Below are 19,123 nucleotides of genomic sequence, written 5' to 3' on the forward strand. Positions count from 1 at the left end.
TTTGTGTTTATAACCCTGTAGTCACCTGACCAGAAATCTTGTTCCTCCTTCCAACGAACTTCACTAATTCCCACTATATCTAACTTTAACCTATCCATTTCCCTTTTTACATTTTCTAACCTACCTGCCCGATTAAGGGATCTGACATTCCACGCTCCGATCCGTAGAACGCCAGTTTTCTTTCTCCTGATAACGACATCCTCTTGAGTAGTCCCCGCCCGGAGATCCGAATGGGGGACTATTTTACCTCCGGAATATTTTACCCAAGAAGACGCCATCATCATTTAATCATACAGTAAAGCTGCATGCCCTCGGGAAAAATTACGGCCGTAGTTTCCCCTTGCTTTGAGCCGTTCGCAGTACCAGCACAGCAAGGCCGTTTTGGTTATTGTTACAAGGCCAGATCAGTCAGTCATCCAGACTGTTGCCCCTGCAACTACTGAAAAGGCTGCTGCCCCTTAATTGCTTAAAATCAATAAATACGTCGTAATGATGGCAATGGTATAACTCGAAAATGCAATCCATCACCTCAAGGTGCTAAAAATAGCAAGGACGAGACGAATACATGAACGCAGAAACTGAAGAAAGATAGCACTGAACACCAAAAGGAGATTAAGGCACTGCCTGCGCCTCTTACTGGATCAAATCGAAAGAAAAGTATTTTATGGTATAGCTTGACAAAAGCCGCGATGTATCTAGAAGCATCAAAAAGTAATCGTTTAGGGGACGGAAGGAAGTGTCGATTTAAAATTACTGAGGGAGGCAGTGGCAAAGGCTACAGGAAGCATGTTGAAGGGTATGTAAGGTCAGAAGTTACACAAAGATAAAGAGGCTGAGGCAGAATCGATTAGAATGGAGAGCTGTACCGAAGGAAAGAAAATTATCGTTTAATGTATCGCTGACAGCGAGGTCAGTAGGTGCGGAGCACTCGCTTCGATTATCGAAGGATTGGAAAGGAGATCGACCGTGCCGCTTTCAAAGGAACTACCCTGGAATTTGTCTTCAAAGGATTTAGGGAAATACCAGGAAACCTAAATCTTGATGGGCGGACAGAGATTTGAACGGTCGTCCTCCCGAATGCGAGTCTAGTGTGCTAACCACTGCGCCACCTCGCTCAGGTGCTGTATAAGGCTAGTGTTCGCTCTGAAGACCACAACAACAAATACAACAACAAATAACAAGAATAACGCCCACATACCGAAATATAAATTATAACCACAGTACAAACTTTATTAACCTATAGTTGTATTAGAATCTTGTTCTAATAACTCACGTTTGTATGCCACTTACCCTATTGCGCATTGGAAAGTCCGTCTCCACTTCTTCCACAAAAGCTTGGTACCCCAAATATTCTTAAGTAGAAAAGCATCATTTAAACAACAATAGAATACATGTACTCTCTATCCTAAAAGTGTTTGTCACTGAAAACAAATATGTCTCTCCTCTAACTAGTTTCCAGATAAGCTTATTTTTGAATGTATTTTCAATGCTTTCGTGAGACCCACCATCTTCTGCAAGCCATTTTTGTAATCAAACCTTTATGTCAACTGAATCTTCCGTCGATTCTTGGTAGGACAACATTACAACAAACGAAAGTACTACGTTGCTTATGTTCTACAGAAACATAAATAGTGCTTTTCATTTATTAATCATTAATTCGTTATGATTTATGTTTGGAAGCTAATTTATATTACCTACGAATAATGCACTCACATGTGTCTCATCTGAATCGCACAGTCTAAGTAACGTATTCTAGATATACATGCGAAGGCCATTCCTTATAAAATAAGGGCTTCTGAACACCGCCAACTTGCGGTCCGAACACGCAGCAAAATAATGACGAGAAGAAAGGGAAAACGAAATGGTCCAGCATGGATAAAGTGGCTGTAGTTTGAAGTAAGACACAAAGGTGTCGTCTCAAACGCCGCTCTTCCAACTATTACTGCTATGGTCTGTACTAAAAACGTTCAAGCAGTTACCCGTAAACGGATAGGTATGTCCAAACCTGAGCGCTGTAAAACAGTTCATGGTGCGTGGTTGTGGACAGAAGATACACACATCAAAAATAATGTTTTGCATCACACCGGTTTCCAGAAATCCTGAAGATAGACGTTCACTGTAGATATTGTATCACAGACACAATCCCTGTGACTGCTCAGAGATGTCACTAAAGCCGACCAAAGATGTAAACAACCATGCATGAGCAGCGCCTATTAGGCGGAGGGGGTCCGGCAGTCTATCAGTTGCAGTCATTCCACCAAGAAGGAGGTACACTCCTCGTGTTGCGTGAAGTTCAACCATGCCTAGACGGTCAATACCGTGATTCGGTCGCATCCGCATTGTTACTTTGTGCCAGGAAGGGCTCTCAACAAGGGAAGTGTCCAGGCGTGAGTGAACCAAAGCGATGTTGTTCCGACATGGAGGAGATACAGAGAGACAGAAACTGTCGATGACTTGCCTCGCTCAGGCCGCCCAAGGGCTACTACTGAAGTGGATGACCGCTACCTACGGAATATGGCTCGGAGGTACCCTGACAGCAAAGTCACCATGTTGAACAATGCTTTTCGTACAGTCAGAGGACGTCGTGTTACGACTCAAACTGTGGGCAATCGGCTGCATGATGCGCAGCTTCACTCCCGACGTCCATCGCGAGATCCATCTTTGCAACCACGACACCATGCAGCGCGGTACAGATGGGCCCAACAACATGCCGAATGGACTGCTCAGGATTGGCATCACGTTCTGTTCACCGATGAGTGTCGCATATGCCTTCAACCACACAATCGTCGGAGACGTTTTACGTGTTTGAAGCCAACCCAGTCAAGCTCACAGCCTTAGATACTCTGCCCAGCGAGTGCAGCTAGGTAGAGGTTCCCTGCTGTTTTGGCGTGGCACTGTGTGGAACCGACGTACGCCGCTGGTGGCCATAGAAGGCGCCGTAACAGCTGTACAATACGTCATTGCCATCCTCCGACCGATAGTGCAACCATATCGGCGGGATATTGGCGAGGCATTGGCCTTCATGTACAACAAATCGCGCCCTCATCGTGCACATCTTGTGAATGATTTCCTTCAGGATAACGACATCGCTCGACTAAAGGCCAGTATGTTCTCCAGACATGAAGCCTATCGAACTTGTCTGCGATAGACTCAAAGGGGTTGTTTACGGACGACGTGACCAACCAATCACTCTGAGGGATCTACGCCGAATCGCCGTTGAGGTGTGGGACAATCTGGACCAACAGTGCCTTGATGAACTTGTGGATAGTATGCCACGACGAATACAGGCATGCATTAATGCAAGAGGACATGCTATTGGGTATTAGAGGTACCGGTGTGTACAGTGATCTGGACCCCCATCTCTGAAGGTATCGCTGTATGGTGGTACAACATCCAATGTGCGGTTTTCATGAGCAATAAAAAGGGCGGAAATGATGCTTATGTTGATCTCTATTCCAATTTTCTGTACAAGTTTCGGAACTCTCGGGACCGAGGTGATGCATAACTTTTTTGACGTGTGTATTAAGAACAAAATGAGAGCGGAAATGGAGTACTACCATAACTTCCTTGCTTCCAAAACAACAAAGAAATTTGCAGCAGTCAAATTAGATCATTACAAAGAGACCTATGAAAGGTTCGACATAACTGGCTGGCGAGCGTGATATCTATCGCCTAGCAAAGGAGTGGCGTAAGTGCACAGGAGACATAGAGGAATTCTCTGGCACCAGAAACCAAAGTAGCGCTGGCAAATGTATTTCGAATGTATTCTATGTCGCGCATTCTCCAGTACAATAGCTGACTCCCGTTCAAAGATTACTCAAGTCATGCATCAAAGCTGGAATTCTAAAAGCCACAGGAGCCATGAAACTTGGGAAGCGACTGGACTCGGTGATGTGCCAGCAGAACTGAGGAGGCACGTCAATGTTTCATCTACAAGACCACTGAAGAGAAGAAGGTACCAACCGAACGGATATTGATTCCACAGTGCCAATTTGGAAACAGAAGGGGAGTCAAGCTGAATGTTGAAACTACTGACCTGTACGCCTCCTGTCACAGGCACTGATGATCTTAGAGCGGATCACAAACGGTAGAGCACCCAGGCTTGTAGTATTGCCGACAATCAGTGTGGCTTCGTGAAAGGAGGTGTGACCGCCTCTGCTGTCCACCCAACTTGCTTGCCTTGTTCGGTAAGAAACACTGTGAGACGTCCAAACATCTTCGCTTTCCTGAAGCTGCTTTTTGATTACCACGAAATCTCATACGGTTTGCCGTCCGAAAGCTTGAAATACCTAAAGAACTAATTGAATGATTCTGGCTGCTCTGGAACAGCCGCAGAAGTCGAGTACATTATGCTGTAAGAGCATCAGATGAGTTTCTTCTTCCTGTAGGTGACCATCACATTCTGTTCATAATAATAATGGATGACGTCACCACAGACCTTCATCAGTTGTCGTCTTGGATCCTGCTGCAAACTGATCATGCACTTCTGGCTACTAAAGACCAGAACAACCTTCAACGATACGACCAGGCATAAAAGAACAGCCTTGAACGCTCCGGCCTACGCCTCTATAAGAAAAAAACTGATTACTTATCCATAGATATAAATAGTGCGGACACAATCAAGCTCGATCGTATAAATCTTCAAAAGACATACGTCTTAAAATAATTTGGCTGAAAACTCGCTGCCGTCGGCCCAGTCGTTCTGCAATCACATACCACGTTTGCAGTACATGGCTTACACGACGGACCGTGAGTGATGTGCTTTGTAGTAAGAAACCGGACTGATTCAGGTATATAATACACTCCGCCTTGTTGCTTTTTACGGTGCAGAACGGCGGCCGACAATAAAAGAAGCGGAGCAACCACTTATAGTAATGGAATCCGAAATGCTTCGTTGAATGTCTGGCCTGTCACATCAAGATCGCAAGTGGTATGGACTGGCACCTATTCATAGGAAGATGTAGGGAAAGCCGTCTGTGGTGCCACGGACACTTTCTTCGAGCAGACGAAGATACAATATCAAAACGCGATTCTTCTTTGAAGTCGTTGATAAACGACATATTGGGAGATCGATGCAACGTTTTCTAGATACCCGCCATATAAATCTCAAGATAGTACGTTTCCACTTAGACCACGTCAAGGTGAGAAAGAGAGAGAGAAAAGAACAGACTTCTTTGCATTGTGCGACAAACGCTGAGGAAGAAGGAGAAAAAGATGAAGAGTTTAAGTTATGAATCGAACTTGGGCGTCACATTTGCTAATAAATTAAAAATAGAGAGAAAAAATATTCCGTTAGTAAGGAGGAAACTAATCTATTTACTATTATTCAAAATACGGTCAACCTTATTTTAGTTCTGTTCGATTCCTGTCAAGTCGCTTTTCAAAGATTTCATATGAATACATGTATTAAGACCAAATATGTTTTTTCTGCTAATAAATTCTACTGAAGTGTGATCTCTTCCATTTCTTTCTATATATTTGAAGTTTCCTTCTGCAGGCGCTTTCGGTAGTTTTAATCCTACTTATGAATTAAGGTCGTTATCATTATCTTGAGGGATTTACTGTAATTATCAGTCCGCAGCTCGTGGTCGTGCGGTAGCGTTCTCGCTTCCCGCGCCCGGGTTCCCGGGTTCGATTCCCGGCGGGGTCCGGGATTTTCTTTGCCTCGTGACGACTGGGTGTTGTGTGATGTCGTTAGGTTTTAAGTAGTTCTAAGTTCTAGGGGACTGATGACCATAGATGTTAAGTTCCATAGTGCTCAGAGCCATTTGTAATTTATCAGCTTCTGAAGCTTAGAGATATTTTACTTCTTCATCAGAATGTGAACTCCTTGGTACATTAACTTCAATGATATAAATGGAATACGATGTTTTTATTATTAAAACAAGCCTTCCTATCTTTCTGAGGTTCTCTCTGCACCTGCATTATTGATTTTCGCCTTCCCATTTCTTTAGTATGCTGTGGTTCTCTGCAGCAAAATACAAGACGTGATTTAAATTCAGATTTGTGTTGTCTGAAGCAGTAGTGTAAAACAGTGGCTGGTATGTCTGTTAATGATGATGATACTAGCTTATAGAACATTTTTAACGTTAGGCTAGACTTCCTCTACCTGCAATGCTCTGACGCATGTTTGCGCACGTATTTCATCTTATTCGCAAACAGCAGGAGATTAAGAATTAAATTTAAAAAAGATAAACTGTTGAGCTTTGGAAATTAGCTAGAAATTAATTGGATATCTCATTTAGAAAACTGGGGTAATATATATCAAGTCGAGATAGTTGTAGAGACTGGGATTTGTTCACTGCAAAAACTGCATGATTATTGATTTTAATTATCCAGAAAAATAGCAGTAGTCATAAAATTTACAAGGAGACTGTATCAATCTCTTCAATATGATATTACACAAAGTCGAAAAACAGAGCATAATTCTACAGTGGTTTGTATTCGGCAGGCACAATCAATCACTCTAGGAGGATGGTTTTTAACTGTTCGGTGTTGCAGAGACGATTTTAAGGATAGAGTCTTGTTAAATGTGGTACTGTCCTTTCCAGGTACGACAGCTCAACTCTGAATTGATTCGTATCAGGAGTATACATGAAAGGAACAAGAAAACAATGACAGTAACAATTTATAGAATTTAACATGTTTATTTGCATCTTCGTTTCTGTACAAATCGTGTTTGTAATTTCTTATTTTGAAGTGTGCTCTTTCCATTTCAAAGAACACGAACAACAATAAAAATTTACGTTTATTCAGACAATAAAAAGAGTGGCACAGTAAGAGGGAGGCCGGGAAAAGCGTTCCAGAGGTCATACAAACAACTAAGAAACGGTGGCTTCGAACGAAAAGATTGTATTTCCCGCTAATTTCAGGAAAACAGGGGACAAAAATTCGTGCAATCATTGGCTTTCCGGTGTAGACACAGCTTCATTCTGTGCATTACTCCAAATGGAATTTCTTTCTTATAGCCTGAAATAGCTGTAATATGAAGGTCCTTTAGTGAAATACGCAGTATTGTTGAAAAACGGTAAATTATTGTCTTATTATTAGAATCCGGTGTTGCGTGACACGTTGGGCAAAACACACGTAAGGTATGGTGCTCCAGACTGAAGAATGTAAAACACGAAATTGATTGTTTCAAAATGTCTGTAGTAGTTAGGTGCGACATTCACCAGAAATTCAGGATATGCGGGAAAGAACACGGAGACCAAGCTTCGAAGTAATTCATTTGATATAGAACTGGAAAATAATCGTCTATAGTAATGGGCGCTTAGGTTGGAAGTTTAAGGAGTATACTGCCGTACAGCAGTTTTAACTTCGAAAACATTGTATTAGTTATGGACCGAGATTTCGTTACTTAATAGCTGGCGTAAACATTTGTGTATTACGAATGCTGGAGCAGTTGCTACCAGTTTCTGCTATAGTTTGATTCCATAATATCGGATATATTAAATTCTAATAGTTTGACATAACACTGTTCAAGAAAATCTTTGAATATCTGTTAAAAAGGGTCGGAAACGTCAGGATGCTGCAATGCATTCCACTGAAAACGCTAGAAGAATTTCCGCCTACGGTTAGATGTTGTGACATGTTGTTTGTGGACTACGAACTTCTGCAACTGCAATAAATTCTCAATAAATGTATAGCGGGTACGGAAAGTCACTGTAAATGGCATATTTGTCCAAATGTGACGAAATATTTCCATACTTGACTGCAGTTACTGCACAAGACTACGTGCCCCCTAATTTCACTTAATAAGGCCCCATACTTAACACATTTTCTGAGTTCGTACTCGTTCCTAAATTACAAGACGAAAATCTCCTCAGCACAAAACCACACTTTTGGAGTAGTACATAAGCCATCGAATAAAGCCACCGCTAACATAACCTCAAGAATATCCTCAGTAAGATTTTCTTGTAAGCAAAAAATAAATTTAGAATTTCGGGAATATTGTGCATGTTTTGACGAGCTGTCCACATTGTCCTTAAGGGGAGCCGGAGGTGGTCAAATCCAAAAAATTACGATTTTTTTTGCTACCGAAAATTAATTGGAACATTCCTCTTTAATGTAAACTTTGAATTATTGTTCTGCTCGCCCTAGAAGTGGAGTTATTAACTATTCCCCCATGCCTGCAGAGGAAATGGGCGGCCGCTGAATGCATCTAATACCCTCTCGGGACTTCCTGGCGAACTGCTTGGGATTTTCTCGGCCTTTTACGTATACAGAGCCTTATGTTACGCATACAGCGAGTGTGCAAGGGTTGGCTACATTGTTTTCTGTGCCAAATGAAGCGCTAAGAGCGCGGCACATTGTCTCTTTGCTGTTTACCGTTTCGGCTTCGAAGGCTCAAACAAACTTTGGGTTCAAGTAATGGAAAGACAATAGGAGGGAGAGGCAGGCTTACTGATGAGGTGATTGAGCGTCTACAGAGATACTATGGGTATGGTATAAGGCAAAATACTAGTAATGTTAGTGACATGCGAAAAGCAGTGTGGGCATTGTTCCTTCATACTGCCTCTTCCAATGAATACCCTCAACACAGCCTGTGCCCAAAAGATTCCTGGTGCAAATATAATGCAAAAAAGGACTATGGTCTCAAACATAGTTTGCCAGCAGCTGTGATAAACGCAATAAAACCAATTTTTCATGACATAGCACAGCCAGAATTGTTACACAAATGTCTACACGGAAAGACGCAGAATCCTAATGAGAGCGTAAACAATTTGATTTGGAAAGTGATTCCTAAAAGGGTGTTTGTAAGCATAAAAATACTGCACTTTGGCATTTATGATGCAATAGCAACCTACAACCAAGGGAACAGTGTGAAGTGTGAAGTTCTGAAGGCATTAGGATTTACAGCTGGGGTGAACACTGTGCGAGCACTAAGAAATGTTGACAGAGAAAGGATAAGAGGAGCAGAAAGAAGAGAAAGGCATATGAAGTATGATGGAACTACAGGCCAGAAAAGAAGACAGAAGAGGAAGCTTTTGGAGGATGAAGAAGAAGACCCTGATAATCCATCCTATAGTGCAGGAATGTATTGAGAAACTTTGATAGCCATTTCCCATAAATTAGAATTTTTCGAATATAAGGAACATTTTCTCAAAATCCACTCAAGTTAGAGAGATGAAATTTTTATACAGCACTCCTAGTGGTCAAACTTACATTGTAACACAGCCATTTGGCTGTATGTTCAGTAGTTTCATTTCAGTTTAATTATAAAGCAATTATTTGTAAAAAAAATTGGGTCATTAATAAAAAAAAATAATTGGAAGGAAACTAGAAAAGATACACCAAAATCCCTCTGTCATAACTGCAATACTAAACCACTCTATATGTAAAAAAAAATTCAAATTTTTCTATTTGGTAGTTTATTCATAAATGTTCCTCAAACTTAGTGATTTTAACATGGGCAGCATAGGCACCTCCGGCTCCCCTTCAGAGGGTAGAAGCTACCTAGGTGCTCATTAAAGTAACAGAATTCAAGTAATTTACTCACTAACGTCAGCAGCAGTAGTAGACAATCAAGCATAACTGACACTTGTGTGAATTTTGTATTTATGTGTGTGTGGCGTTATGAGTAAAGGGTGATGGTATTGCGAAAGATAGCAAGAAAAATGTGTTTATGGAAGTGATAAAACCGGAGCTGAAAAAATGAAACAAACGAGATCACTGAGGTTCTTGGTTCCCTGTTCACAGAGCTATTACAGGCAATTAGTTTACCATATTACTGTTTGCCCTGAATTAACATGCAAAGCAGCAGACCGTATCTGCACCAAGGCGTAATTTCGTACTTCAAACGTAAAAGAAATGATATTAGCGATTACAAGAGTAGGGATACCTGAACGCTACTTGATATTGTTGAGACAGCAGTTTGAAAACCGATTATTTACATCTGATCTGATATTATTCTCTCGCCACAATATATGGATATAAATTACATATGATGTTAAAATAGTGAGATGAGAAAATATTAAATTATAGTCCATTTAAAAAAATCATACTATACGAGCAGAATCACTAGTCCACTACATGTCTGTCATTAGGCCGTGCAAATTCCTGTCATCTGTTAGTGTGTTTCCCGTCTATCCTCTATGTGAGACCAGACTCCCGGCTCATTCCAAGGATAGCCAGTACAACAGATGCTTCATTACATTGAGTAAATCCTACGAAGTATGCATATTTATATGTAAAAATTATGGACTTACGAAATCCCACAAAAATCTAACTTACCCCTAGCAAGCAATAAAACAACCCTCCACCGAGACAGAAATTACTTTTATGCCATATATAAATTATGTATTATAAGTGTCTTGTAGACATGCAGTAGTAAACTAGTTTCGTTGATAACGTTGTAGTATCACCTTGTCGCAATGGATAATCAAGAGATCACTCCACGAAGCGGTAAAATAACAAAATGTAGGATCCCACCATCTATTCACGGGACTTCGTCGAATTAACTTACCGAATTTCTTTCTCTTTATAAATCAGCAGGGTACAAATCATTGTGAAAGCTCGTTTGTAATCTAATAATCTCTTATAACATTGCCTCAGTAACAGACATACGGGACACCTTAAAGACAGCAGGTAAAACCAAAAGCACGGACCTAGCTTTGAACAGATTTTAGTCAGGACAATTTGATGTTTTAAAATGTAAGATGCATGTCATCGACTTAAAGAACTACAGTCCGAGAAGGGGGAGATGGAAGCTAAATTCGCATGCTGTTGAGGAATCCCTCTGATTATAAGACAGAAACTTTGTACCTAACCTTCCATAAGTAAACCTCCAAAAATTGTCGCGGTGTAGTCACCAAAAGCATCGGGTAAAAGAAATTTTCTAGATGAATTCAGGATTGCCGGTTCAGGGATGTCTATTTACGGACAGCCTAACACTGCCTAACGAGCATGGGAACAATTTCTTTAAAGTTCTAGAAGTATATTTGTAACATCACAGGAGCTGAATATTGGACTGTAGTTAGGCAGACAGTGCAGTATTAACTGTAAACGCCTACAAAAATAGTAACAGCTGTGAACAAATTGTTGACCGGTTTGGAAAGTAGGATGGAATTGGGGGTAGATGTAAAGCTACGACGGCGGATTCTGGATTGTGCCTGGACAGCTCAGTCGTTAACAGCATTTCCCGCGACACGCAAGGTTTTGGGTTTGAGGCCCGTTCCTGTAATGGTTTTAATCTGTCAGGAAGTATCGTGTAGAACGTCCTACGGGATGAATGTACTTATGATGAATTATTCTCAACTTACTGGTCTCAACTCCATAATCTGTTTTGCTGCGAATACTGCCTCCAACATGGATGAAGACTATAAAAATGCAATTTCTGTGTTTCAGTGTGTGCTCATACAAGAATAAGAATTTGATAAGAATGAAGAGATGCATGTTTATGAACGAGTACCATTGTGAAACGTCTCTGAACGTCGTCACCTGTGTAGCAGTATGGAATGGAATAATCACTCAAATACAGCCTTGTTTAAAGAAGAAAAGAAACTTGCTCACCTGCAAGCGCCTTCTAAAGCAATGTCATGATGTTCTACAGTCACACTTACAAGGAAAGTTCCACAATACGATTGGGAAAAACTGCCGTGTTGATCGTCAATATTTCACTGCGTGAATTACTCCTAGAACAAAAACTAAAAGGTATGCTATGTAATACTGGTAGAGGGACGTAGAACGACTGGAACGTTAAATGTAATGGAGAACGCACTTAAGAAGGGTATCACTCAAAAGCGTTCCTAAAGTCACTCCGTGTTCATCCACGTTTATCCTGGAATTCCAATGGCGCATCCCAGCTCGTTTCTTATATTGTTAGCATGTGCACTCCTGTAGCAGAAATGAACACGGTCGTAAGCTTCGACGTAATGCGGTAATGTGAGCCAGAAACACAGCCTCCCTCATCCATCTCAATGCGCTGGTGATCAACGATGATTGTTTCGTCGCAGTGGTACAATGAAGTCTTCAGGAAGCGTTGAATAACAGCGACAATGGTACAAGACATCTACACAGTATCTTATAATTAACGTAGTTTTATAAAGAGCCTTAAAAACATCTAAAACACAAATTTTTAAAAGATGTTTTCGAGGGAATTTGAAACTCATGATATTGCAGCACGATATGTTAGTAAGAACTCACACTTAAACTAAAATTACTGTTTTGCACCGTGAGTTGTACATGTTAACTCCCACAGCAGAATGATGAAGTTTTGCACAGTGTAAAGTGCCAAAGTCTTGTTAAAACTATTCACAAAATTCTGCACTGAAGTATTCGTGTAATCTAGATGAACAGTTAGTTTTGATTAGACCACAAGGAAAAAACATTGTTTTCACTTGCGCTCGTATATGTCTGAAGAATTCACAAACATGTTCCACACCGATAGAAAACTTTTCTATCATAATGTTAAATACACTTAATCTACACTTAGAACTGATTGCAATAAAACAAAAATATGATCTCTTTAGATGGCTTTCGCTATGATAAGTGAAGAAAATAACCAAGTATAACAAATCTAAATTCCCAGGCGTGTATAGTGCAGTTTTGTGTCTATTACAAATATCCTAAATAAAATATCGTCCTTTTTTAATGATGCGATATTCAGGCAGCTTCTCCAAGCACGTGTCCCACAACAACTGATCTTCTTTCTTCAGCAGAGCAAGATTTGTGAATTCTTCAGAATTTAACATTTTTCCATTTTTAGAATATCGTGTGCAACATTATCACCGAAGATACGGCTTTACATGATGCAGGAGGTATTCTCAGACTTTTTATTAAGCTCCTCTCATCCAAAACGTGACGCAGTTACAAAAAAATCTGCGTGCTACTGTTTCTATAAACATCAGTCTCCGAGGTCAGAGGCGAAACGCCACTTTTCGGACAAATAATTCGCATTTAGACGGTGAATGGCTGAGAGCAAGGCAATTTGTATCATTTTACTTGACTTATTTACATTGCCCTTCAACACCTTTGTTACATTCTACATACTTCGATCAGGTACAAAATTGCGGTTTCACTTCGAGACATGGGTACGTTCTGAATGGATGTGGAAACGAAGGAAACGATAACTAATACGACAGCTCTTCATTTTGTTACTGCTGGGATCAGGTATAAACAAAGGGCGGAGATGAAGTAGAATGTACATGAGCAGTAATTTTGAGCACTGAAGTATTACAAAGTGAGTAACGTGTCTTCTGATAGGTTGGAAAATTTTATGAGCCAGTAGGGGACAGATGAATATCATATCCCATGTCGTGACTGTAGGACTGTCGAATTCCGACGGTGATTGCATCGGCGGACGGCGTGACTGCATGCGGCGCGCTGGCGATCCAGGCGACGACTGGCTGTTTCATTGAGAGACCGCTGATCGAACGTGGCGCCACTGGCGGCGGCCGCGCATGCGCAGGAGTGACGTAGGCGGCTGGGCAGAGAAACACGGACAGACAGCCACACTCAGACCTGCGTGTGTGTGTTGCTGTGCAGCTGGTCGCCGTCCGCGCTGTTGATCTGGTTGGCCGGCGTGTAGTACTGGAAGGAGCAGAACTAAACTGGAGTTAGTCAGGACTAGTACGAATTATTAACCTTTGAAATATTTCAGTTTTAACTACAAAATTAATTTGGAGAAGCATTTTTACTTAATAAACGTTTCATAAAATGAAAAGCTGCGAATATAAATGCATTTTCATGGTTGTTGTTAGAGTGCCTTCTTGCACTACCCATTAGTGATTTTATAATGATAAGAGTAAGTACCATTGCTTTTACTTTGACACTTATGGTATGGTTCCCTATATCATTTATTCGTTAATTTGATGGTACCATCAGGAATATCAGATTATCGGTACCAGAGGTATCGAATGGAGTTGGACCAAATAATAAACTAGCTCTTTAATTTAATTAGAATAAAAATGTATGCAGTATCTGTGTAGTACACAAGAGAAACAGGTTCAAGAGGTAAAATTACATACCATACGCAGTCTACAGCAAACATAAAAATTTTCAACAACACACACCTCTACGACGAAGTATGTACCCATTAACCATACAGGGAGCGAAAGGATATTTACAATTTCTAAAGAAACCAGATCGCAGTTATAAGGGTCGAGGGACATGAAAGGGATGCAGTGTTTGGGAAGGGAGTGAGACAGTGTTGTAGCCTCTCCCCAATGTGATTCAATCTGTATATTGAGCAAGCAGTGAAGGAAACAAAAGAAAAATTCGGAGTAGGAATTAAAATACATGGAGAAGAAATAAAAACTTTGAGGTTCGCCGATGACATTGTAATTCTGTCACAGACAGCAAAGGACTTGGAAGAGCAGTTGAACGGAATGGATAGTGTCTTGAAAGAAGGATATAAGATGAACATCAACAAAAGCAAAATGAGGATAATGGAATGTAGTCGATTTAAGTCGGGTGATGCTGAGGGAATCAGATTAAGAAATGAGACACTTGAAGTAGTAAAGGAGTTTTGCTATTTGGGGAGCAAAATAACTGACAATGGTCGAAGTAGAGAGGATATAAAATGTAGACTAGCATTGGCAAGGAAAGCGTTTCTGAAGAAGAGAAATTTGTTAACATCGAGTATAGATTTAAGTGTCAGGAAGTCGTTTCTGAAAGTATTTGTATGGAGTGTAGCCATGTATGGAAGTGAAACATGGACGATAAATAGTTTGAACAAGAAGAGAATAGAAGCTTTCGAAATGTGGTGCTACAGAAGAATGCTGATGATTAGATGGGTAGATCACATTACTAATGAGGAGATATTGAATAGAATTGGGGAGAAGAGGAGCTTGTGGCACAACTTGACTAGAAGAAGGGATCTGCTGATAGGACATGTCCTGAGGCATCAAGCGATCACCAATTTAGTACTGGAGGGCAGCGTGGAGGGTAAAAACCGTAGAGGGAGACCAAGAGAAGAATACACTAAGCAGATTCAGAAGGATGTAGGTTGCAGTAGGTACTGGGAGATGAAGAAGCTTGCACAGGATAGAGTAGCATGGAGAGCTGCATCAAACCAGTCTCAGGACTGAAGACCACCACCACCACAACAACAACAACAACCATATAGGACTATAGGACCAGAATTAAGATAGCAAGAAATAACATCCATAGTATTAGTGGGCGCCGTAACGAAAAAAAAAAAACTGTGGGGGAAGACCAAGGTAGCAATATGTCCAATAAATGTTCATATTACCAGTTTCACGACCTTTATTACCTTATAAAGTATGTTGTGAGTAAAACTGAGTGACAATTAACGACTATGTATTTTTTTAAAATTTTATTGATCATAAGGTACCCTTTCTCTCTGTGTGCACTTTACGGAAAATGTTACGGTATTGATAAGATTGTGCTAAAATATTTTTTCAGGGTCTTGACCATACTTGCGCATCATTACTCATTTAAAAAAGATGTTGTCAGTAAAAGTTAACATCAGTTAATGGAATTGTTTTTTTCGTTCGTTTTTGTGGTAGGCATAAAGTACTGCACCTTTTGATAGTACACGTTATGAAAAACATGTTCATATTGCTAGGGTTAAATCAAATGTTTTGGTGAAGGCTACTTTTGTTTGAAAAAGAGTCGGTAAGAATGCTCTCTGATCATGGCGCGTGTGGGTAGCATAAATCTTACTTCACCGCCTGTATCTTGTTTGCGATTTGAATATTGGTCATTTGCTCCTGGCTTTTGTATTTCATTTTTTACTTAAACTGGTTTTTGGAAACTAAGCATTATTTCGGTGTTTTGTCTCGTATTAAGGAAATCCTTTTGCGTTCAACAAAAGTTTAAATATACATTACCAATCACTGCCTTATGATACTGCCATTTTGGTTACATCATTATTGACTTATTGTTACTTATTTTCGGAACTGAAATCACACAAATTACCGTATAATATCTGGTATGGAAACGTCCCTGGGAACTATTCCGTTGTTAATGCCTTGATAAACCAACTAGCTACCTAGTTTCGTATTCTGACTACCTTAATTTCTGTTAAAATTTGTGATTTGTGGGAAATCATGTATAAATTTGTATAAATAAAGTAATTTCCTCGAATAGAGTAGATTTCTGACTATTCTTTCTGTGCCTTATCAGGCACATAATGTTTTCAACAGGATTTTGCATATCTATAAATACCTAAAATTCATTGTTGAAAAAACGAAAAAACAAAAATTAGTATTCGCCAATCGAATGCACATAATATGTAGAACCCAAACTGTGGAGTTTCTATTAAGTCAAAGCACAGATGGATATAGTAGATACGACAGTCAGGGGAAAAGTTCCCAGACTGGCAGGAATCGATAACATGTCATTGCGCAGAAGTGTACTTCGATAAGAACAGTCCCTGCTACACGAATTCATCCTGTCTTACGGGCCTCCGGTACTTTTTATCACTGTAGTGCGATTGTAAAAGATTTGCCGAATACCCAAATACGTCTTCCATAAACGCTAAGTGGATTCAAAAGATTTTCTACCCACAAAGTTTTGTAAATCTAGAAATGCATGGGAATTATATGATTAACACAGACGATAAATAGGGTACCTGTCAATGTTCCAACAGTCTGTACTTGAAAAATCTCGGTTATCACATTGCTAAAGGGCCCTTGCAGAGAAATGTAGTCTTCACGAAATATTACATTTTTCTTTTGAGGTATACGCTTTTTTCGTACGTATGAGTTGTGAGTCGGAAGGAAAGGTACATGCTTCAATGGGTGATGGTATTACTGATTCTAAACAAAAACCATCATATGGAAATATGCCCTACTCCGAGCGGTTTCCGAAGCAGAACACAATTAATATAACTTTTGTGCGTTTTACTTGAATAACTCGAAACTTCACCTCCAGCATTAAACTACATCAAATTTCTTTCAAAAAATGCCCTATTCACTTTTTCTCTACGAATAACAGTTAGGGCAAAGAGAGCGCGAGAATACTGAAAACCTCGCGCAACGAGCATGCGCTGTAGCTTAGGTAGATTTTGTAGGTCACTTTGACATAGCTTCCCGGCTTGATAGACCACGAGTGACCCATCACAAATCGTTCGTCTCCGCTTCCGTTACACTATTCTGTTACGTTGTAGACTATGACAATGTTTGAATAACACAGAAAATAAATAGCGGTGTACATTAAGTGTGTTCTATCTCGGAAACTATTCGGAGTAGAAGATACGTCCATTTGAAGCTTTTTGCTCAGAACGACTAATGTGTGTCACCTTCCAAAGCATCTACCTTTCCTCCTGACTCACCCTATATGTTCATCAAGTTGACCCTTAGTTATGTCAGTTATTGCTTCACATTTTGAAGTATGATGAATAAGAAGAACTCCATGGGCACCACAGATAAATTTGGACATAGCTACGCTAGATTCTTTTGGTGGTAAACGACAGGCTTTCACCTATTACATTTTTTGGTACTTCTCTATCAAAGGACATCGTCGAACTAAGCAATTCAGCATGTTTCTCACATACAAGAAAGTATTCATATGCGAAGCAATTATCTTAAAATATTTCAAAATTTTAAGTAAACAAAGAAAACAAACACAAAGAAGACAAACTCACCTGATTTGGAATCAGAAATGTATGATATTTTCTTTACAAGGTATATGAGGTTAAATTTGTAAAGCAGTTCAGTATTGTAGGAAGTAGAGGTGATACAGAAACAGTATGTGCCGTTAGTTAACAAAACCATCTTTTCAAATAGTAAAAGATGCTGCAGGCACAAACACGGCAAGAGGAACAGAAAATGAAAAATCGAAGTAAATAATAAAATGAATATGATATAATATGTTGAATTAAACAAAAATATTCGTAAATACAATGGAGATGATGTTAAAAATATATAGAACATCTGGTAATAAAAATGATGTTCCTACGTCTCATAAAAAGTAACAAAGCAGAGCCACTGAAACTGCAGTGTGATTAATAAAGTTCTTTAGTAATAATAGCTTTTACAATACAGAAGTTTCTCTTTTTCCGTCATTTTCGCCTGACATCTGAGCGAGATAATGCTGAAGTTCTTGAACCCTCGTTTGGGAGGAACGAGTTAAACTTACCGTCTCGCCATCGTGAACGAAGTTTTCCATGGCACTCATTCCGTACCTCTAGCTAATGGTGACAAGTTTCGTCCGTTGAAATTTTGTCAAATTATGTAAAAAAAAGCGGAATCAGAATAGCGGATAGCTTGAAAGTTGTCTGTTACATTCCAATATGTATTTTCTTTTGCTGCTCTTAAACAGTAGGTACTCTGCAAATATAGATTCTGCAATGAGTCCTCACTCTCTGAAAGCATGTTTGTCTTTGATTTCTTGGTACATTGCCTAGAGGAAATGCTTTCAAATGCCAGTTTTGGTGGCCCAGTCAGAAACGAACACGATGTCTGACCTAGTGGGGATCATCTTGTCATAGCGCACAAAGATTGTTCTATGTGGATGGCGAAGCCTGACAGGTGAAGGTGGGGTAAGATCCTGATACAGCTGAATGTGACTAAGTCCAACTGAATTTATGCTCTGTTGTTCATTTGCAGACTCTGTACTGTAATTGTCTGCTTTCTTTTTTGTACCGCAGGCCTTGGCTTAGTGGTTTTTAGAGCAGAGGTACCAGCTTTTCTGAACTGTCATTATATAGATCTCCACACATGACGGCGATAAAAAAATCTCTCTCACAAAATTTCGTCTGGGAGCATACCTGACAGAAAAAGGACGTTAAATACTGGCAGTCTGGCAGTACTGTAACCACATGTATGGTAACTACCTCTGTGAGTACAAATGAATCATGCTGTACAGTTGGTGCAATGGGTAGAGTTTTGGGTTAACATACAGGAGGTCGAGGGTTCGATCCCAAGTTTGGGAGCACTTTTTTTAATTGCTAAATTCATTCTGGCATTTCATACTGTAATATACACCCTTTCTTAGGTCACATGCATCCTAAATTAACAACATTTTGTAACGCTGAACATAACAAATACGTGATTAGACAAATAATCAATAGACAGTTGAGACAAAACCTGTCATAGGACGGAATAACTACAAAAACAATATCAATTTCGAGATGCGAAAGACGATAGCGTAGTACAAACCACTTGGTCTACTTGTCATTTATACTATATGTAATATGAGCGCCCAGATGTCTCAC

General features: G+C 40.0%; 1 protein-coding gene across 1 annotated transcript in view; it reads right to left on the reverse strand.

Moving 5' to 3' along the window:
* Positions 1-12,465: 12,465 nt before the first annotated feature.
* The window catches only part of LOC126187999 (glutamate receptor 1-like), a 1,505,209-nt gene continuing 1,498,551 nt past the window's right edge, over positions 12,466-19,123 (reverse strand). Inside the window, exon 19 of the mRNA XM_049929408.1 lies at positions 12,466-13,530. Coding sequence (XP_049785365.1) covers positions 13,456-13,530 — 75 coding nt within the window. The 3' untranslated portion in view covers positions 12,466-13,455. The remainder of the gene's footprint in view (positions 13,531-19,123) is intronic.

Source organism: Schistocerca cancellata, chromosome 5, assembly GCF_023864275.1.
Source record: "Schistocerca cancellata isolate TAMUIC-IGC-003103 chromosome 5, iqSchCanc2.1, whole genome shotgun sequence".
NCBI lineage: Eukaryota > Metazoa > Arthropoda > Insecta > Orthoptera > Acrididae > Schistocerca > Schistocerca cancellata.